The sequence below is a fragment of the Cataglyphis hispanica genome, chromosome 11, assembly GCF_021464435.1.
Source record: "Cataglyphis hispanica isolate Lineage 1 chromosome 11, ULB_Chis1_1.0, whole genome shotgun sequence".
NCBI classification, from domain to species: domain Eukaryota; kingdom Metazoa; phylum Arthropoda; class Insecta; order Hymenoptera; family Formicidae; genus Cataglyphis; species Cataglyphis hispanica.
Window position 1 is genome coordinate 4,318,001 of NC_065964.1, and position 22,864 is coordinate 4,340,864.

At 34.0% G+C, this 22,864-nt stretch overlaps 1 protein-coding gene across 3 annotated transcripts in view; it reads left to right on the forward strand.

Moving 5' to 3' along the window:
- The window catches only part of LOC126853117 (latrophilin-like protein LAT-2), a 65,236-nt gene extending 49,417 nt beyond the window's left edge, over nucleotides 1–15,819 (forward strand). For 2 of the 3 annotated variants that reach the window (XM_050598590.1, XM_050598588.1), the window contains 5 exons: nucleotides 8,326–8,585; nucleotides 12,022–12,123; nucleotides 12,507–12,693; nucleotides 14,339–14,425; nucleotides 15,316–15,819. In XM_050598590.1, the coding sequence (XP_050454547.1) occupies nucleotides 8,326–8,585; nucleotides 12,022–12,123; nucleotides 12,507–12,693; nucleotides 14,339–14,425; nucleotides 15,316–15,372 (693 nt within the window). In that variant the 3' untranslated portion in view covers nucleotides 15,373–15,819. The remainder of the gene's footprint in view (nucleotides 1–8,325; nucleotides 8,586–12,021; nucleotides 12,124–12,506; nucleotides 12,694–14,338; nucleotides 14,426–15,315) is intronic. The other variant, XM_050598591.1, reaches the window with a different exon arrangement.
- The last annotated feature ends 7,045 nt before the right edge of the window (nucleotides 15,820–22,864 follow it).

The window sequence follows — 22,864 nt, forward strand, 5'->3', positions numbered from 1 at the left end:
ATAATAGATATGTTATAGAGATTAATTTTATTAAGACTAAATGTAATAGAAATTATTAAAACTGTAGCGGATAAAAAAATAGAATTTCTTAAAATATATTTATAATATAATATTTATAATATAGATGTGCTAAAAAAAGCTGTGCATCAAAAGCATACGTCACATACTTTTATGTTTAAAAATATCCGAGATTTTTTTCATAAATTTACATTAAAAAGTAGTTCGAAGCGAGTTATTATAGTGGGAATATAAATTCGTTCACTACATAGAAAGAACTCTCTGTTCTCGTGTATACATTATTTACGAGATGCGAAATGAAAGCTCTATTTAATTTTAAGCTATTGAAAAATTTTTGACTGAAAAAATTCTGAACAATAATTTTCTAACTATTATACCGAAAAGTTCACATGCAATGTACATAGAATAATTTTCAAACTAATTATTATAGAAAATAACTTTTTAACAAGGAACTCGTATATTCCGTTTCAAGAGACTACAATATAATCAAACTTTCAATATTGCTTCAGCAATGCAGACATGAAAGGAAATAGCTGACAGTGAGTTAGAAATCTAATTAAATCAAGATCTTGGATAATTTTGAAAGACTAGTTACAATTTTAAAAAACTTTAATCCCTAGATACATAATATTTCAGAAGTTTATTCAGCGCGATCGATTCAACTGTGTCACGTAAAACGAGAGAGCAGACAATACGGCGCGATAACGACGTTCGTTAAAAACGCGCAAGGATTTTTGAGAATAATTGATTTCGAGATAAGCCGCAGCCGCTCTTCAATCGCGTATCGACCACGCCATTATTCTCTTCCCCTTTTATCCCCTTTCTTTACGACGCGACAACGTCCAAGTTGCGCGTGTGTGACACGCTTTATTGACTTTGTTATCAGCTAATACGAGCGGGACGTGACAGACTCGTGGGTGGCGTCTTTTTTTTTTCGCGAAATGGGTCATGCGTTCTCCGCGACTTTCATTATCCCCCGTGGAATATTCATATTTTCCGTGCGCTTCCATTTTATCATTCCCTCCATATTTATTTCGGTCAGCTTTTTGTTTGCGTATGTCCGCAAATATACTCGCCCGCAGGGAACCATTTTTCGTGATTCGATATTTCTATTTTGCCCTTCATCTTTTTCCCAAGTAATTGTCGACACAATATTCTAACGATTTTAAAAATTTTAACGATTAATTGACAATTTACGCTATTGACAATCACGGCGCTTTTATATACAATTTTAATTATTCACTGGAATATAAACAAAATATCTTTTTCTATATAGAAAATTTACTAAAAAAAACATACTCTGCTGTTCCATAATTTAAAAAAAGTCTTTATACAAGAGAGAAAATTTTTAACAAAATTTCCTCGCTTGGAAATATTCTAAAATAGTTGAAATATTTTCATTCGAAATAGAAAAATTCTTCCTCTGCGGAAGACGATTCTTTAAGAAATTTTTTGTTACTCGAATAAAATGTTTCATTTTAAAAATAGTTTTCCGGGAGAGAATTCTACCATTGTAAAGAAGAAAAGCTTCTTATACTTATTGTTAGAAGTTAATGTGACTCTTTCCTTTTTCAATTTCCGGAAAAGTCGTGGATTCTGATTTTTTCGTCCTAAAGTCGGACATAACAAGTTCGTTTATGGTTGTAAAAGCAAAATTGAAGACCGGACAATAATCAAGCATGACGAAGGGCGTCTTTTTTTTTTGTCCGAGATGGTTTTTCCAGCGTTTCTTGCCGTTCGTTACGAAGTTTTCGCCTCTGCGAGTAACTACGGTCAAGCGAATTCTCGATCATTAGTATAATAAGTCACGACGTGGATCTACGACGTAATTCGGGATTGAGAAAAATTATTTATGCCCGTGCAAACGAACTTGATAATCGATGACGGCGTGACGTCGATGTAGAAAAATCGTCAGTCTTATGGATCTCATTAATCTTTCGCCGTCGTTCGATGCGCGGCAATTTTTATTCGCGCATAAATCACAAGTATACGTCACGATTTTTCTCTTTTTTTTTTTTGTATATTGATGAGCCAACACTACATCGTACGTTATTTCTGAATTCTATATCAGGCGTTCGACTTTCGTGAATTTAAGACAAAATTATTTCAACATATGACACATATTAATGTATAATATTAGTAGCACAAGAGATATCCTAGTTTTTTTAATTAAAATGGTTGGAAATTTATTATCTTCTTTTTTACCTGAAAGCATTTTTTAATTTCAATTTTAAGAGACTTATTACATCATTCGAAGGATTTTTTCAAAATTTCTTTACTAGAAAAAAAAATTAATAAGAAATATGCATTTTTAGTTATTTTAAATGAGGGCGTAATTATTACATGAACTCTTTTCGAATTCACATCTAAAACATTTTTCTTTTTATCTCGTACAACGTTCTTCATTTTGAGTGAAAACATTAATTTTTATTAAACATGCACATACAAACTCTCGTCGAGGAGTAGCGCAGTAAAGGAAAACCAATTTGTTTCGAGCAAGTCCTGAGCGCGTTATAATACGGTAATTTGCAATCTTCTGTGGATGAACGAAGAATTTCTCGACGAAAAGAACAGCGCGCATGGTGAAAGTGGCTAATAACACAATTAACTATCTGCCAAGAACATGACATGTTTTCAGCATAAAGCAAACAATCGCTTTACATTAATTCATAATAATAAATTATAATTTTTTTTATTTTACAATAATTTTCTCTTTCTGATATAATAAATTATATTATTATTAAAATATATATACATTTTAAATATTTTTCTTATAATTTCTATTCTAATCATTGACATAAAGAACTTGCTTTTTAAATTATCTAACTTTTTTTTTATTGGTATAAATTTTCTAAAAAAAAAAAATACGCTTTGTTTATCGCGAATATCTCCTTTAATGATAACAGAATAACGATAACATTACGAAAACACGATATAAGATAAAAACAATCAGTTTCCTTTGGTATGCGTGTGTCGAAGCATCTTGAGCAAGCAGAGAGGAAAGAAAAAGAAGCAAGGAGGGTGAGACGACATTTTGCGCTTTTTGCTACGGTATAAAGGAGATATATATCTTTCCGCAAAAACCCTCCCGCATATTCTTCTAATGGCTCTCAGATGGTGGTACACGTGTATACAATGGACGAGAGCTTATTTTGGCAGCGCAGGATTTTGTCGATGACTCAGTCGACGTAATACAGGACTATTGGGACAATCAATAAACGTCATAGTTCTGTATAAAATAATAATCGAAATTATAGAACAGTGTGTTTTCTCATTGAACAATAATTTTGTGCTCGAGAGAATCGATAATCTATAAATTAGATTATTATTAAATTACACCTTTTGCTTTTTTTGCGGATATAAAAGGAACGAAAATTCTTTCTTTTTTTTTTTTATCAGCGGGATTGTTTTTTTTTGTAAATTAAAAATTGAAACGACGTAGATAAAAAAACGGCACTTTTTTCCTCATCGAAATATATCTCGCAAGCGGGATACTCTCGGTTCGCATAGCACGGCCTACATATTTCCGATATTACTTCGCTATAATCTCTCGCAGCGGAAGAGACGCGGCTTAAATCGATCGCGCGTATCCTCTCGTGTTCCGCTCTCGAGATTGAGATCGTCGCGCGGTGAAAAGTCCTCGCGCGCGGAAAAGGCGCCCCCGCCCCCTTTATTCCGTATTGCATCTGCGAATATGCGAAATTGAAGAGGGCAGTAATTCATTTCCTTACTACGTTTGTCGAGAAATCAGGCTGTAAGTCTTCTCGTCTTTCCTCCTTCCTCTCTTTTTCTCTTTTTTCTTATTCGATCGATGGTAATCGCGGGAGAAAGAAATGAAATCCGGACTAGGCACATTTTTCAAATCTCACTTCTGCAAACTCTCTCCCCCTGTAGCCTTTATCAATTTCTCGTCTTTCGTGTAATCTTTATCCTATCATAAACCTTTTTATCACTTATAGATAAAAATGAATAAGTAGGGTAGTGTATGAATCAAGTGAAGAAAATTTATTCATTCTTTATTGCACAGCTGGATTTTATTATAGCTATTATTTAACGTTGAAAATATGATGGTTTCATCTCTCATATAAGTTCGCGGGAATTATTGAAAAGAATCATTTTCAATATTTTACGCCGATGAGAAATATTTTTAAAAGCGATATCGCGCTTGTGCGCTCGGTTTTAAACGGGGGAATTAATAGAAGATTTGAAAACGTAATTTAAAAAACGGGGTAATGTAATAGCGTTTACTAGCTTTTAAAAAACGACTGTAGCGATATAAAAACTTTGCCAATTACTGTTACAGCGGGAAACGATACTCGCGGGAATGCACCCGTTAAAATCTCACGATAATCCCCTGTGAACATAACGTTTCTAACGCTATTTTTTTATATTTATGTAGATTATTTGGCCGATTTGATGTGGATTTTTTTTGGAATGAAAAAATATCGAAGTATCGACATTTTTTAATTTATAAATTATTACAGAGAAATTTTTTTTATTTTCTAGACACATGCACAAATACAATAGATAGTTTGATGTTTTATTTAATTTTAAGCGAGCTTTATCTTCACAAAATATTTAAAATATTTGGAGTTGTATTATCGACATATTTAAATATAAATGTTTTTAAATGTGCTAATTATAAAATAATAATTATATTAAACACATATGATATTCTAATCTATAAAAAATATTTTAATTTATAAATAAATAATTATAGCGAAATATGACAGTAACATGCATGGCATGAATACGAAGCCTTCTTACAATATTACGTTTGACAGACTCCTAAAATCGGTTCGCGAAGGAATCGATTTTCCTTGACGCCAAGATCAAATCTCCCGATATCCTACGTGGCTGTTAGACACGAGGATAATCCAAGATTTACCCGTGCATGAAAGGCATCGAACGTCGAGCTTTCGACGCGCTCTTTTCAACTTGTTTTTTTTTTTTTTTCTTTTCTTTTCTTTTCCATCGCAGCGTGCGAAATGGCTGTGAATAATTTAGATCTCTCTAAAGGATTTCTCGTTCGCCGTATGATGTTCTTTTAATTCTGTCTGAAATACCTTGTTTGATCAACTGAAACTGTCAGCAGGCAGAGATTAGCCAGCTATCTCGATTTTAACGAATGCGCAAGCTCTCTTGGAAAATGAAAAAAGAGAGAGTACGCTTTTGCAGTGAAGATACATGTTGAATACTGATTACAAAGTTACAGAAAATATGGAATATTAGTATTTAAATAAATACTTTTAATATATAAATCTTTTAAAATAATTTAAATTTAATTTAATTGTAATGTTTATAAATTTAATTAAATTGAATTGAGATACCTTTTTTTTTTATCAAAAGAATTCTGGATAATAATTTTCCGATTAATCTATCTCGAATTTAAAATTTGAACAATTTTAACGAGAGGAAATGTTTAAAATAGATAATTAAAAAATTAAATTAATTGTTAGAAGATAAGATATTCGTTGAAAAAAATATTTTATCTCTTACAGAAACAAAAAAAAAAAAAATATCTTGCCTTATACTCTTGCAAAAGAATCTTTTTGAGAAGGTGATATTTTGCAATATATCCCTTATATGTGCTCCCACATGTGCAGCAGAGTGCACGCTCGAGTTACAAAACCGTTATCACACAGACGTGTCTCTAATTTAATCCGATATTGCTGCCGGTTGAAAATTTTAGGTCCCTTTTCATTAACCTCATTAGCGCGAAGTTCGCGAAAACATTTTCCCCCGCGAACTCACAATCTAATGAAACAATCGGGAATTTTTTTTTATCTGTCCGACTTAAAACGGGTTTTTTCATTTTGGCGACTGTGAGCGGAAATGGCGCTGATTCTCAACAAAGACATATCTCGAAAATTATTTCTAGCGACTGTATCCGACAATCTCACAGTTGCAACCCACAGTCACTACCTCGTCGACGATGTTTCGCACGCAATGACACACAATTCTCTCTGAATACGCGAATGTTGTTTCATTATGCGCGGAAATTCATTTCATCGCATTGTGTCGCAAGAAGGATTGCAGAATATCTCATGCGGCGACTTGACAATATCATTGACTCGAATCGAATTAGACGATAAACAATAGCGGCGGTCGCATGCGTAGCGCAATGACAGTTGTATCCTTCACGGAATAAGGAATCGGTACGAGCGATTATTGAATTTCGAGGCAAAAATCCAATCGAATAAGAATGCTGCTGCACAACACGGGGGAATAACTTGAAACTTCACGTAGTTTTAGTGGGTTTAGCGTGCCCACAAACGCGCGTATTTTCGTGTTATAACGAAATTCCCGAAGAGAGTTCTCGTGTATCCAGACCGAAAGCGAAGATAAACCGAGTTATATTACTTCGCCGCGGTACGTTTACTTGTATATGCAATATTCTCTCCGCATGGAAAATACTAATATTCGTAACGCAACATTGTTCGCAGTCTTATCGGAGTATGTAAAGAATTAAATTTTAACTCAATAATATTCCATACAGAATTTTTTTTCATCCAAGAATTGAGATGAGAATCGGCGAATAAAAATAATAAACGGTAAATTCACTGGAAAATTGCATGCGAAAGAGAATCGTTTCGATAAAAGTAAAGTGATCGTTAATTAAGATTCTTCATTTCGTAGGATTTTTATCGATATTAACAAACCAAAAAAAATTGAGTTTCGAAGTTTTATTCACCGATGCACGTGCGAATGAAGTGAAAATGGAAGGGAAATGGATGGTTTAATGATGCGCGAGAATTGCACGTGGAGGTGGATGATCGCATTGGAAAACGTATGTCCATGTAAAATTTGTCCTCCGACGTGAACTATTCGCTCGATCGATGCAATTTTCCTCTCGGCCCTTTGTATCCCAGCATGAGCCGCGAATTCCAGAAAGGCACCTTTCGCGCGCACCCTCCAATTTATTTCCGCTTCCGTTTCGATGCGCAAGCACGTTTCCCCCTTTCCTCCCTCCTCCCCTCCCCTCTTGCTCCCCTCGCGCGATTGTTGCGACGAGTTGCATCGACGAGAGGAATATATCGTATGTGCTGCTGTGAGTATCGGTTACGGAGAGACAGGAAGCCGGCTTGCTTCTCTTTTAGCGTCACGTTACACGCGACAACAAATCGTCCACGCAGTTTATTTGTCAAAGGCAGGCATTGGATGCATACACATTTACTGAAACAGCTTCAGTTCATTAAGTTGTCAGATAGAATAGAGATATCATATCTGTTGCGTACGATTCTTTTAAGCGTAAGCTCTTTTATATTTTCTTTCAAATAAAGCCAGGAGATCACATTTTGGTGTTTTTTTTTATTTTAATATACATAATTAATAAGAATTATATTTTTAAATAATTTAATCAATTAAATTGATTTCGGTGCATGTGTTTACTCAAATGAGAATTATATTTTGATCTGAGTTAATGATTGTAATTATCGAGTCTTCGCATCGATTGCAATAACATGCTGGCTATTATTTCGAATTACAACGATATTAAACTGATTACGCGTTTATCGATGGAGGTTTATTGTTCCGAATTTCACGGTACACAGCTGTTGCGGCGAATTATTTCGGCCGCGAAGGTACAACGAAGGATTTAAGGGCTTTCATACGTCATTGCTACGTAGCAATATTAATCCCATGCTATTTAACCGATATATACGAGAGTTATTGCAGAAATTGTCGAATCAACAATGCGCTCGCTAGCGGCGAATCATCGATTATTTCGTGATATTACACGAGGTGTTCGATCGAAATTGTGGATTTTCTAACGTGAATTCGCCCGGCCATGCATTCATTCGCAATTCGCAGGTTTAGACTACTATCGCGAATTACTCGTATTCGCTGTTTTGGATCAAATTGACAGTGACGTTTATCCCCGTTAGAAAATATCACCGGACAGTTTCGTTCGCGAGCACGAAATTTATAGCCCATCATAATCCATAATTCATAAATTGAACGAGGACTATCTTATCCCGTTTGTTACTTGATGTGTGTGTGTATATAGTTTTCTTTTTCTTTTTTATTTATTAAAAATAATAATGTATTTTAAAAATCCTCTTCATTCTTTTGCAGCGTGATATTATTTATTACACTTTTATAATTTTTATTCGAGACAAAAGAAAATTTATCGAAAGAAAGAATTTTTTGTGCTCCCATTTTTTCTTTTTTTTTTGGAATTAAAAAATTTCTAAATTATATTGTTTTTAGATCGTGCTTTAATTCTTTATCTCGCGATTGAAAACTGATTCTCATTTTTCTAAGATTACAGGACGGATCTTTGAACGTCGGTTTTTCTATTTTCAGGACTCGGAGCTCTGCATCTCGCTCGGCCTGAGTTTGCAATATCTGCGGGTATCGGTGGTCTGCTGGCTGGCGTCGATGTGCCATCATCTGTACGCTACCGTGGCATCTTTACCGCGTCGCGATGATCCGCCAACATACCTCAAGTACAGTCTCTTCGCCTGGGGCGCGCCCTTGATCTGCCTCGTGTTGGCGACTCTCCTGCAAAGCCACGAAAGCAACAATTTCTGGAATGTCGTTGATCTCACTCCCTTCAATTGCTGGTAAGACTTTGATAGCCATCAATAAATAGACGTTAATTGATGTTTTTGACAATTTTAAATCATTGAATTATTGAATTTATGAATTAAAAAAAATAATACATATATATATATATATATATATATATATATATATATATATATATATTAATATATAAGAATAAATTTATGATTATAATATAATTGAATAATTGTTTTTATAATTCTTATATATTAATAAATAAATAATTAATTTTTTTTATGATTAATTGAAATAATTAATTTTTAACGTTAAACGTTCAGTATATTTTGTATATTTCAATTTGTGTTGGCTCGAACTATCTGCTTGAACTTCTTCCTTATCTCTCCTTTCTCCTCTCTCGTTTCCGCGTTTCTGCATTTATCCGTCGGCTTCAAACTTCTTCGACACAGCTCATTTGCTCCTTTTCTGCTATCGAAGCCGGAAAGGCGGAAGCCTTTATGTCATTTCTACGTTTTATTCCTAAGTTCGCATCTTACATATATCAAACAAGATTTCAAGATTTCTATTTTAAAATTTCTATTCTTGGTTATATTAACAAATTGCGCAATTTAAACTGATATAGCAATATCTACCCTAAAAAAAAAAAAAACACAATTTAAAGTGTGCGGAAAATTAGACTGATAAAAGTAAATGAGTATTAAAATTAACAACCTCAAAATTAACAATCTCATATCATAGTTTATTATTCCACTTTATTTTATAAAATATTTTTCGCAGAAATACTAAATGCATACATTAAAATTTACAACTATATATATATTATTTCAATTATAATTTTATTTTTATTTTGATTGCGAATTTAATAAAATCAATAAAAAATCCTGTTAGATCGAAGTGATATTAACTTGATTTAAAGCAACCGTTAAGTTGTGTCAATTTATTTCATCTTTCTCCTCGGTCGAGAGGAAATCTTTCACCCCGCATTTCGGAAAGTTACGGTTACTGCACCGAGAAAATTACCAGCATTTGCATCTCTCTTTGCGAGAGAGAGAGAGAGAGAGAGAGAGAGAGAGAGAGAGAGAGAGAGAGAGAGAGAGAGAGAGAGAGAGAGAGAGCGTGAATTAACGGAGTGATGCAATTCTGTTTCTAATGCGCGCATTCCACCGTCGTGCTCGCGTTACGTTGCCGCGACTCTCTTTGTTTATCAGGGGTTGGTTGCAGGGAGGGGACGACACGGTAGCGGGGTAACGTTGATGGCACTCGGTTTTCCCCAAACGGCGGAGAATATTCCGCCGGAAGAGAACGCGAAGTCCTCTTTCCATGCTCGGCTTCTCCGGTCGGACGAGATCTGGGATATCGGAAAGGAGCGGAAACGTTCTTTGCTTTGCCGGAAACCTCCTCCGAAAGGAATGTCGTGTATACACGGGGCAGTTTATTTATTTATTTCTTTCCGATTTTTCCGCCCGCACCGTGTTTTCTCTGTTTTCTCTCTCTCTCTCTCTCTTTCGTTTACCCATCTCTATCCCACGATATACCACCGAGCTACCAATTTTCGTTAAATCAGATTCGTCGAGGACGGTGAACCGGAATACCGTACCGGAACGAGATTCTTACCATTTTTCAAAAGATAGGTATTTGATAAAAGCATGTATATCGTGCATCACTGTGCGATACCTCGTTATATTTTTCTTTGTCATCCTGAGATAAGATTTAAATTTATTATTTGCTCTACAATATTAATATATAATATAAATTTTATCAAATAGTATATCAAATATATTTTTAATTACAATTTTCTTTTTATTATAAATTTAACATTTTCATTTCTTTATTAAAAATATTTAGAACTTTATTTGTTTCCACAATTATGCAGACTATAAAAATTATAATTTTATTTTATAAATATAAGGATATTAAAATGAGAAAAATTTGTGAAAAAGATTATTTTTTAAAACAATAATTTAATATTAAAAGTTTGTCTTAAATTTTATTTTAAAAAGTAGAAAAAAAAGAGAGATTAAAGCTTAGATTAAATTTCTTAAAAATTAAACTACAATTTTTTCATATTAACCGTTGATAATGTATATCAAATACTACAGAATATTTATTACACTATGCATATTTGAATTATCCTGGGAGCAATTTTCCTCTACGAAAACATATTTGCGTAGACATTCAATTTCCAAGAATTATTCACGTATTTTTCCTCTCTTTTGATGTCATATTAAAAGATCGTTGAGGTAGATATTAAGAATTTAATCTAGGTTTTAAACTATTTACGGTTTTAGAAGCAGGCGAGCTTAGTAATAACAACGAGAGAGATCATTAATAATATTTATGTAATAATTCCTTAATTTTATGTATCACATGCGCAAGAAAAGATAAAATCTTAAAGAATAGAAAAGAAATGAAATGAATAGAAAATTGAAATATTTATTTTATTAAGTGAATTTATACGATTTTACATTATATTATTATTATAATTTTGAATTTATTTAAAAGCTGAAATTGTTAGAAAACTTGTTCTCAAATGTCAACCTTAGAATCATTCTGTTCTATCTATTTTCTTTATCATTATATAATATATAATTCCGTACATTATTTTATTATTATCAATTAAACATATATTTTTGCGATCATGTTGTTCTCCGCTATGTTTACGATTCTAAAAAGTTCTCGAGAGATGCGGGATTTTCTTTTGTCGAGCTTCCTTCGTCTGTGGTTGAGAATATATGCGAGATGCAATCGAGGGAAATAAACGGCAGGGAATATTTCTTGTGCGAGCGTGTATTAAAATCGCTCTGCCGACATGTGCAAAGTAGGCGAGCACCGAAAATGGGTATTTCATATCGCCCGAGTGTTCCTCGATAAAATCCCGCGTTTTGTAAACACACGCCCTTCGATCCAAACTGCTCTCGACGAAAAGAGCAACGGGATTTTAGCTATTCCTCCGCGCGTATTTGCGATTTATGGAGAAAGAGGGAGAGAGAGAGAGAGAGAGACCTAGAAAGGCGAGATCATACACACACACACACACACACACGCGCACACACATATATATATATACATAAACGGCAGCTAATAAATATTTCTGGCGCATTTCTTTTTCCTGTTTCATGAGAGTTGCAACATTGAATTTTCATTACGATGAGCGATATTTTTTCGGCACGTGATAATTTCAAATCATTTTATATCGTGAATGCTTGATATATTCATTATAAAAATTTCTACAACACATACACATTTTAATAAACAGATCTAATGAAAATCAATTTTAACACAAGTTTTATTCGCAAAAAGTAAAAATAAAATTTTCAGAGATGACATTTCGAATCGACTTTTTTTTTTTGGTCAGATAACAAAAAAATTTTACATTATTTTTATATTTTATTATTTATTTTATATTATACATCTTTTTGTTTAACAATTTTTAATTGTGAACAATATTTAATCCATTATGTGCTTTATTAATTTCAGGTTTCTAGGAGCCACGGCGACGATTTATGCGTATGGCTTGCCGGTCGTCCTACTACTACTAGCATCCAGTTATTACCTCATTAAGGCTGCAATTGTATCGAGGTATAGTTATCTTACAATTAAAGCTCGATATTAAGTTTAATGATCCCGAAAAGATTGCGTAGATATAATAGAAAATTTTCTAACATCAAATTAAAAATAACAAATTATCAACTCATTTAATGCTGAATATGTTCTAATCACGCGCAGTTTTGCGAAAGTGCTGATAAAATATTTTCGATATTAATGGCAAATCTCTTAAACGTAAGCTTCTAAGAAGTTCATATATATAATTTTGAACAACTTTTCACATTTGGAGCGGACTCTTAAATTTTCATCGTAATTTTAAACTTTGCTCTTCCGAGTTATGGTGCGAAAGTCTCTTACGTATCTCGCTTTCTCGGTCACGAATTACGTCACACGTCGCGTAAAACGCATACGCGCAGGTACACATGCAGTATGCAACTCGAGATAAAGCAGCGCGAGAAGATGAAGAGGAGGCGGGCGTTGCAGCTGATGCTCTTCCTCAAGGTCAGTGTGATCGTCGGTCTAGTCGCGGCCTGCGGGGTGGCGTCCAGGGTCTGGAAGATTCCCTTCCTGTGGGCGGTTTTCTGCACGGGTCATTCTCTTCAGGTACTCTTCAGGGACAAAGATGCCGCAGGGGTTGTAAAAAGTCCGCGCGTGCAAGGGATTATTTCGCCTCAAATACGTAGGAGAGATGATACTCGCTGTAACAGGAACCTTTGGAAGATATACCCAAGTGCGCCATTTCCTCCCGTCCTTTTCCTTCCCTAATGCCATACCTTACGACCACGATCTTTTCATAATTTTCATAGAGCATACGAGCGCGAGATAATATCGCATCTTGTCGCGTTCGATCTATTAGAAACTAAAAAAATTTACGATTATTTATATTTTTTTTAAATATTATATATATTTATATTATGTATATATATATATATATATATATATAATATTTATTATATATATATATATTTATTTATTTATTTATTATATATATATATATATATATATATATATATATATATATATATATATATATATATATATATATGAAATATTACATATTTATTTTTGATTATTTTATTGGAGTTATTGTACGGACCATTATTTGGATCATTATTCGGACCACATTCCTCTATCATTGTCTGAGCGTAATTTATCTCGAACTAAGTTCGAAATATAATTAAATTTTTCCCATAAGTTTTCAAATATTTCGATTATCATACGGTTCGCGGATTTAGCCCCCGATATTGCACCGACTTCATTTCCAACGTAGAGAAATTCTCGGTCGGCATCGCGCATAAAGGGGCGAGAGAGCAAATGCGGGAACGTGCGGAATCTCTTTCCCTTTTACGGCAAGTTTCTTGAGGAACTTTGTGCTCCCGAGACGCGCTCGATCTTGCGTCAAGCGTAAACGGCATTTCGAAGCGTGTGTCTCTCTTTCTCTCCTTTTCTCTTTATGTATATATATATATATATATATATATATTTCTTTCTGTATATATATATCTCTTTATATATATTTACTTCCATATTTCCTTGCAAGTTTGCCAAGTCGAATCGAGTGTTCCTTCAACAGCGAAAGCTTTTCGCGATCGACGAATCTCGAAGTGGCATAAGACGCGCGCGGACTTTTTTTCTTATTTTACATCAGCATCGAATCGTATGTCCTCACGTGTTGTATATTGTCCTCTCGTTTCTTTTTATTTATCTCTTACTTGTTTTTATAATTTTGATTTTAATAATAATAATTGACAATAATAATAATGGAGAGAATTTAGTTAATTATATTTACAACTTTTCAAAACACATAAAAAACTGTCAAATTTTACTTCTTAAATTATCATATTATTAAAATTGCATGTTTAATATTTTATATACTTAATATGATATATATTCTTATATATATCTTCTCCTTCATCCTTGACTTTCTTCTCGTTTATTAATGGCGCTCAGAATTTAGGACATTTGTGATTAATCAAAGCACAAATCTCTCGTTTATATAAATGTTATATAATTAATAGAAATATTATATGTTATATTTTATTATATGTGTGTGTATTTTTGTAAAGTCGGGAATTTAGAGTATATTAGATACACTTTTACTTTCTTTGAACGCTTTGAACGTCTCAAGCTTTCCTAATATTTTCCTTTTAACATAAGTTAGTTGGCTCGTGTTTCTTTGGCATGTAATTCGATTATATAGTCTTACCTAGGTCGTTGTCCTATTATACACGACAATTCTACTATACAGGGATCGGCAGTGGCGCTCTCCGTCGCGTGTAACTGCAGGGTCTTGAAGGTTTACGCCAGGAAATCGCACAAGCAACCGGAACTCCAGGTACGAATTCTCTTTGCCGTGACGAAGTTTCGTTTATCTCAAACCGCAATCCTTCGATTAAATTCCTTCCTTGTATCGTTAATGGTACTTTCTTGGTCTTTTATATTTTCGCATTTACAGATTTGCTTTGAATCGTCTCGTGAAAAAATTTCCTTAACGAACGAGATCTGATATGTTCAAGCTTCTTATCTTATTTTAATTAATATTATTTTTTCCCTCGTATTTCTTCTCAGATAATATTATATTTCAGAGAAATCTTTGATTTTCTTTTTTATTATCTTAAAAGCTCTCGGACAGATACCGCAGACACTTCTTAATTAAATTACGCGTCGATTTTATAAGTCAAGGCAATTTTTTTTAGCGTACCTTTAAGGAATTACTTGACTTTAATAAATTAAGAGCGGTTAAATGTTTCGAGTCGAAAATATGCGCGTCTGACCTTCCTTTTGTCTCTCCACGCCGTTAGAAATCCTCGTGCGCAAATTATTTAATCCGGTTGATTGCGACGCGTCCTCGTTTTTCAGGTCAGACTAAATTAAACTGTCGCGCCCTTCTGCTCCTTATATTTTCGGTTATTCGATGCTACATTTCTCGATTTGTCGAGATATCTGGATTTATTTCTAGTATCAACGTGTGATAGTATTATCTTATTCGTCGTGTAATGTTTTGATTCTAGACTATTCTAGTCCTCGATTTCCAACTCTCTGTATCTTGAAAATTATTTTAATATTTTATTTATAAAGAAGCAATATTATAATTTAAGATTAATAAGATGTTGTTAGACTTATTCGTCGATAGTGTAGTGATTTTTTTCTTGTCTTTGTCGTGTTATTGTTATGGTGTTTGGGCTGAAAGATCATAGCGCGCGATCTCTGACGTTGACATTGCAGATCGCGAAATCGAGCAGTAGCATGCAGCTGCTCGCACCTGCGCCGGATCCAGTTTAGGCGATCCTCGGATCTATACCCGGAAAGGAAGGGGCAGGAAATGAAGAGGAGAACCGGCGACTGGCAACGGCTGGTGGTGCCATTCTCTGGTCCGCGAGGCGTAATTATTTTTACATCGAGATATGCGCTGATATTTCTCTCCTAACTTTGCCTTCTTCTCTGCAACCGCGATTTTCTCTCTATGACGTGCGATTTTAGTTTCGAAGTCTTAGTAGATTATCTCTACAACGTTTTTATAGTAGACGGAGAGCTTTCGAAAAACTTGTAATTTGTAAAGAAACTCGAAAAGATATAAAAAGAAGAAGGGAATAGGGTAATCTTAAAATTATATTTTTTTCATCGATGTGTGAAATTTATAACATATTGAAAATGATGACGTTACTTTAAATTTTTTATGATTTTTGACAAAGTCGTAAAAACTGTATAAGATATATACAGGTGGAGATATATATATATATATATATATATATATATATATATATATATATATACGCAGTAATTATAATTCATCATTGAATATTCCATTATAAATAATGGATTATTAATATTTTTACATATAATTCACTGACGATAATTATTATTCATTATATCTCTTACATGAACCTTGCAAACGACTTTAATTTTAGATGGATTGTAAGCGGTTTATTATATATTATATATTTATATAAATTCTGATCAAATTCCTTAAATAATATATTACAATGCTTAACACAAATTCTAAAAAACTAAAAAAAAAAAAAATAAATAAAATGAACATGAAATCAAACTTCTCCAGTGAAAAGATTTACTGTAAACTTTATCTTTTCAAACTTTTCAAAGTAACGTTAAGAACTCGAAGGACTGGTTCATTAAAATCGATCTTTAAGCGCAAAAAATTTAATTATTAATTATTTCTACGTGTATTTAATTATTTTGATTGGAAAGAAAGTTATCATGAATTTAAAATAAATTTGAATGATTGACTATACTTATATGAAAATCGAAAATTTATCGAATTGGATGTTGAATGTATTTTGCAGAGAAAATTACAAGAAATTAATCACGACTAATTTATCATTGGGTGGTTTTCGAGACTAGAATTGCACGTCGCTCTAATCGCGTTCTGCAACCTGGTTACGACATATGTGACGTCACGTATGTCACAACAATGTAATGCGACGACAATTTGATATGGTTTTCGATACGGGAAGGATTTGGCGTTTCAGTGAGGAACGCGAGCGGCGAGGAATACGCATATATATATATGGCGCAGCTACCTTATGTGATATGCATATCATGTTAAATATCCTATAACTGCATATGCAAATCCGTGCGTGACGAATGTTTCGATAATGGATCGTCGTAATTATTTCCAGTGCATTCTTGGAGAGCTTCAGCTTATATCAATCCGCAGAAATGTAATATATAATTAATGTGCAATCATATAATTTATGTTATCATCACGTAACTTTTGTCGAGATCTAATCAGCGGACGTTATCGCTATAATAATTTCGAGATCGTAAAAAGTAGTACGTAAAAAGATTTCTCGTTATACTTTGACAATTAAGAGAGATGAGATAAATATCGATATTTAAATTGCAGAGAAAATTCTGGGTCTCTCAATTTTAACAATTTCTTCGACAAACTCGTGAAGAACACTTTGTACTTGACATTAATTATCTCGAATTTAATCTCGACACAGAAGCGTGTGCGAAATTATTTCTCCTTTTAAACGCGACCCAGATTTCCCGGATTGTCCTACGTGGGATAATTTGGTATCAGCATAAAATTTTAATGCGCCAGAAAGGAGTTATATGATTTCACATTAATTCTCCGATAGAGGGGCAAATCTCGAAACTGGAGCGACGATTATATACGAGACGAGTTGGCGATCGCCGTTAGCGCGCTTTCCGCACGATGATGGATACCGTAGAGTAAGAGCGACGTTGTACACCGTAATTCAATTTGTTGAGGTCACTTAAGGAATGAAGCGCCCGAGGAAGGTGAATAGAGAGAATCCTAATAGAAGCCGCCGTCGGTCTACCTTGGATCTCCCTCGCGTTTAACGTACCCTTTAACTGGGATGGGAGAAGGAAAGGTGATCGATCGATCGATCGATCGAACAATCTCTCCTCCTTCCCCTTTTCTCCACGTTTCTCTAACGAATGTAGAGGGCAAGCTGAAACCACCGCCACGGTGATGTATCGATACCCTATTGCTTCTATTTCGCGGACGAGGACGGCATTTGCGCGTTTCTTCTCTCTGAATAGTGTCTAATCAAGGACGAGAACGGTGTATAAATTGAGCGCACTGCGAGTTGATTAAACGTATAAACGAGAGGAGGATATGTATGTGTGTGTATGTGTATGTGTATATATAAAAACATCGAAGAGATGTAGAAATATTTCCTTGATTTTTGCTGAGAAAGCAACAGGAGTCGAAATACGGATTAAGGGAACGATTGTTTAATTAAGCACTCTTATATATCGGAAGTAAGGAATTTTTTAAACATACATTGACTATCGAGTTGTGTGATGAGTATATATATTTAATGACAGTGATATAGTTGCTGTGTTTTAAAAGTCGTTCAATTAAATCCTAAATCGCGGGAAGAAATGATGGCGTGTGTTTAATAGACTGTATATCGAAACGCCGTATGCAAATATATTCGAAGAGAATCGAGAATGAAATACACGATCGATCGAGCCGGGGTGTGTATGCTTAGCTCCTTCCGAGCTTGGCTTCATTTCTTGGCTGACGTTCGAAGGACACGAGCGAGCGAAACGCAAAGCGCGCGATATCTAACGTAGGCCGACATATCAATGTTGAATAATATTCTTGAATTTTCTAAGCGTTTCAAACGAATGGAATGCCGGACGCGCGAAACTATTTGCCCGTGAGAAAGTCCTCTACCTGTTCCTACTACCCTTGATCGATACATGTCCGTGAATCTCGACCGTTCTGTACACAAACATCGAGCGAGAAGTGGGTGCTTGTCGTCAAGTCCAACTTCGAGGGTCGCGCTATCAATTGACGTCTATCTCGCAGCCGGAGATCTCTGTCAGTCGATGAATAATCAGGAGCAATCTCGTGACAGTAATTGCGACAGTGGGATTAATTATGGCTCTCCGTATATGTTCCTGTAATTGAATTAATGCTGCGGCTCATTAAGCTCAATCTAATCATTAGAAATAACTCAATTGTCCTTACAATTTTGTTACAAAAAAATAGTAATTTTAAAATGTTTTTCTCTTGATTTTAGTTTGATTTTTAATTGGAAAATATTATTGTGCTTATAATTATTCTTACAATGTCCTTACAAAAATAGTAATTTTAAAATGTTTTTCTCTTGATTTTAGTTTGATTTTTAATTGGAAAATATTATTGTGCTTATAATTATTCTCGGGATAAAAAGATTCAGAGATATTGAAGACTATTTTTTATTCAGAAATATAACCGCAAAAAAATTCTTAATTATTGAAGATATATATATATATATATTGATTCTCTTTAATTTTTTAAATCGCGATTTAAATGCTTTACGATAATTTAATAAGAATATGAATATCATTGCTATTTGATATTCTCGAAAGAACCACATTTTCTTTTATTATTTTCCACAAGAGAAACTCTTTTATCCACTTATGTTTTGCTACAAAAAAAATTTACATAATACATTTCTGATCTTAAATTGAATTCCTCTCACGTTTTCTTCTCTGCTATAACCGATCCAACAACGTCATCAAAAAAAAAAAAAACCTGGAAACTTATAAACATAAACAATCCTTAAGATCACATCAGTCGAAAACAAACTATGTTATGTTAAAGATAGAACTCTTCCTGCCGCGGACACGCACATATTCAGTGTCGTACAGGCATGTCGAGACGACACGTAATATCGTGGCTACTGCCGCATCGACCGCTTAATCGTGTGGTGTTGCGCGTTCACGCAAACAACCCCTCAATCCGGATTCCGTCTACGCAGGCTCGTCCATATATCCTCGGTTAACGTCGCGATATCAAGTGTATTGCGAGAGCGTCGTTATCGATCAATAGGATTCGAAGCGTCAATATCGATCTCTCATCGCGAGGAATCTGCAGTGCTGCAATATGTATGTATGTGTCTATGTAAATATATATATATATATGTATATATATATATATACACGTGTTTTGCGTATATATATATACTGTATATTTGCGTGATCGTGCGTAGGATGCGGTGGAGGTTTCGCGGCCGGCATTCCCGCACGACGCCGATTAACACTTGGTAATGACCTATGTGCAACTCTGCGTTAGTACTTGTGTAATCGCAGCACGCATACACGTACGTATGTAAACGATGCATGTATAGTCACGACGCAGTAATAAAATATTTTGAAGTCTTGAAGGAGGAGGAGGCACACGTCACCTGCTTTCGTCGGATTCTAGTAGCCCCTCGATCGTCTCGCACGAATTTCCCAATCTCCTTATTCTCTCCTTTGCGAGCTAGTCGATAGTTGGAACAATTCTCTGTAGCGATTCTTTTTGTCGATGTGTATCGTCGCGCGTATGTGTATCCGGCGATGTGTATTCTTCCTTTATTACCTCTCGCGATTCTCTCTCGTCGCGCGAGATTTACAGGAGGCAATCCTATTACATCGGTAAGGATTTGTATCTTCTGCTAGTCCGATATATATCTGCTCATGCTTCCATAGGGTGTCCTAGATCATCTCTCAGTTTCTTGTATATATCTTTTCCTTCTTTTTGCAGAGCGCGCACACACGTACGCGAGATCTTCCGATGACATATAAATAAAAATATATATATATATATATCGGTGTCAACCGCGGAGAAGAGAAAAAAATATTGAGGTAATACCGCACGGCTGTACCAATGCACGTTGTAGAAAGATTAATGCTTATACCGGGTGCTCTTGATATCGAGCTATCGATTCTCGAAATATATAGTACGAGTGATTCTCGCGTTTTTAGTGCCTTTCGAGCGAGCGGAAGAGCCGCTCGTCCGTGTCATTTCCCTCAGCGTTTTCTCCGAATGACCTGACATTTAATTAATCGGGAATGATCGCCGATCGACGATCCGCGACGTGGCCAAGTGCATGCGTTTTTAGCCCGCCCTTTGGCCACGATGCACGATCGCGCGATTTAACAACGCGCGTCGTTTTTCACGCTGAAAAATATTTATAAATTTTACAGGCAGTTTTTTTTAGAGAGAATTTATTTTATTTGTATACAATTTTTTTTTAAATTGCATTTTCCCACAAACGTAATCGCGAAATGTAATATTATACATGTATATTTATGTGCTTAAAGTTCGCAGAAATTGAAAAGTAGAAACTGTGCAAAGTTTTGTAAAAAAAATTAAAACAATTTTAATTTTATTAGGAACAAATTTTTCGATGCTCAACATCATTTAAATCCTAATGATTTATGATTGTAAAAAATGATCTAGTAAACGTTTTTAAATATTTTTTAAAGTTGTATTTAACAACATTTAAAAATATATCAGTAAATAGCTGGGATTTCTTTTTTTTCGTCTTTATCTAAAAAATATAAAATTTACATTTCTAAATCTTATATATTACATAAAATTGAAAACTTTATTTTATAAAATTAATATATAAAATTTGTGTTTTACACGTAAAAATATATTACATAAGATCTACATGACGCATCAATATTGGATCAATGTTCAATCATCATAAAAGGCGAAACAATAAGTCAAAGTGGTTTTAGCGCTCTTTTCTCGATATTAATTTAGGGGAGGGAAAAAGCTCGATAACACGCCTTTCCTCCTAAGCGCTAATTTTCCCGTTATTAACTCTGTGTAATTACGCGAAGACTGAACCAAGCGACTTATCTCGCGAATCCGTAATTTTGTGCAAGAAGGTATTCTCGAGGCGAGTTAATTAAAGATTTTTGAGCGCGTTGCCCTTTTAACGTCTTTCTGGCGGGAAAAACTGCTCCGGACCAGCCGCGATTGTTGTTCCGAGAATACTCGGGTCGACGATTGGATTCGTTAAGGGACTTTTAAAGCTTAATGTAGGATCGTTAAATAGAATGAGCTGACGCTGTATATAAGTAACCGCGGTCTCGACACAATGGTCCGGCATCCACAGCCTCCCCTCGTGTTCAATCGTACACTATTTAAGCGAATAAGACGCTATTGAAACGAATCTGTAATCATGGTTGTTCAACAAGATTCCCTTGAACAGGTGAGCGATGACGTAATTTTTTTAAACTTTTACTGGAACTGGAATATCTTCTCCTCGGCTTTTCCGTGAGTTATAAATGGTTCTCGAAGAGCATCGGACGTATTTTCAATCGTGCAAAAAAGAGGAAGATGAATGGGAATTGTATCAATAAATTATTTGGCGAATAAAATGATAAAAAGGAGAAAGAAATTGATGATTACGGAATTATTTAGCGTCAAAGGATAGAAGCTTATGGTGAATTATGTAAAGAATAAAAGCGAAAAGAACAGAATAATTGCGAATTAGTTTTGAAAGAGAAACAGCATTTTTTTCCTCGAGTTTTTACAATTCTATTTAAAAAGAATTATTTTAAAGTGAAATATAGCCAGAACAAATTTTCACATTTTATTTTTAATCCGTGAAAAAACATTCTTGTTTTCTCGAATAGAACGAGTTACTAACCAACAGATTAATGGGTTTCTCTTCCGTACTGTGCAATTGGATTACTTCAGTAGTCAAGAAAGAAAGCTTGGGAAACACTGAATTAAAGACATGTTCACCATGCGAACAGGGTGAAAGGTTGCATCGTAACTCTTACTTTTTCAAAGAATAGGAAGAAGATTAAGTGCGATTTTCTGGAGTAAATTTAATTTATTCGATAATTTACTATTTACATGCGCAGAATAAATATTTTATGTTTATTCTTGTGTTAAACTTTTATATATAAAATATATATAAGATTTTTAATTTTATAATAACATTTAAAATCCACGCATTGTTTAATTAAATTATAAATTTTTATATATTCCAGAAGAATAAATTTTACTTTCAAATTAATTAAAAAGAAGAATTTTCTATTTTTAAATAATATAAATTATAACATATATTTCTCAAAAAAAATCAATCCCTTAAATATTTTTAAAAAATCCATAATTTTATATATCCAACATTTTATTAAATATAGTAAAAAAAAAAAAGGAAATGGGAGATATGAGATAAAGAGAAAGAAAGCAAGGATGCAAAAACAAATTTTTATAAACTTTTTTACTCTTTCTACCTTGAAGATACAAATAATATATTTCTGAAATAAGATTAAATAATAATCTCCGTGTTTTTAATAAATTTTTTGAAAGTTTCAAATTACGATATCATAATATCGTGAGAAGAATCGTTATAATTTTACTCGATAATTAATAAGATTTTGAATTAGAGCGAAAAGAGAATAGTGCGCTTGTTGAATAAAATACGCGAACATGCTTTTATCATATCTCATTTACGTTTGACACCGGATACGCGGTCGTGACGCAAAGCATCATTCG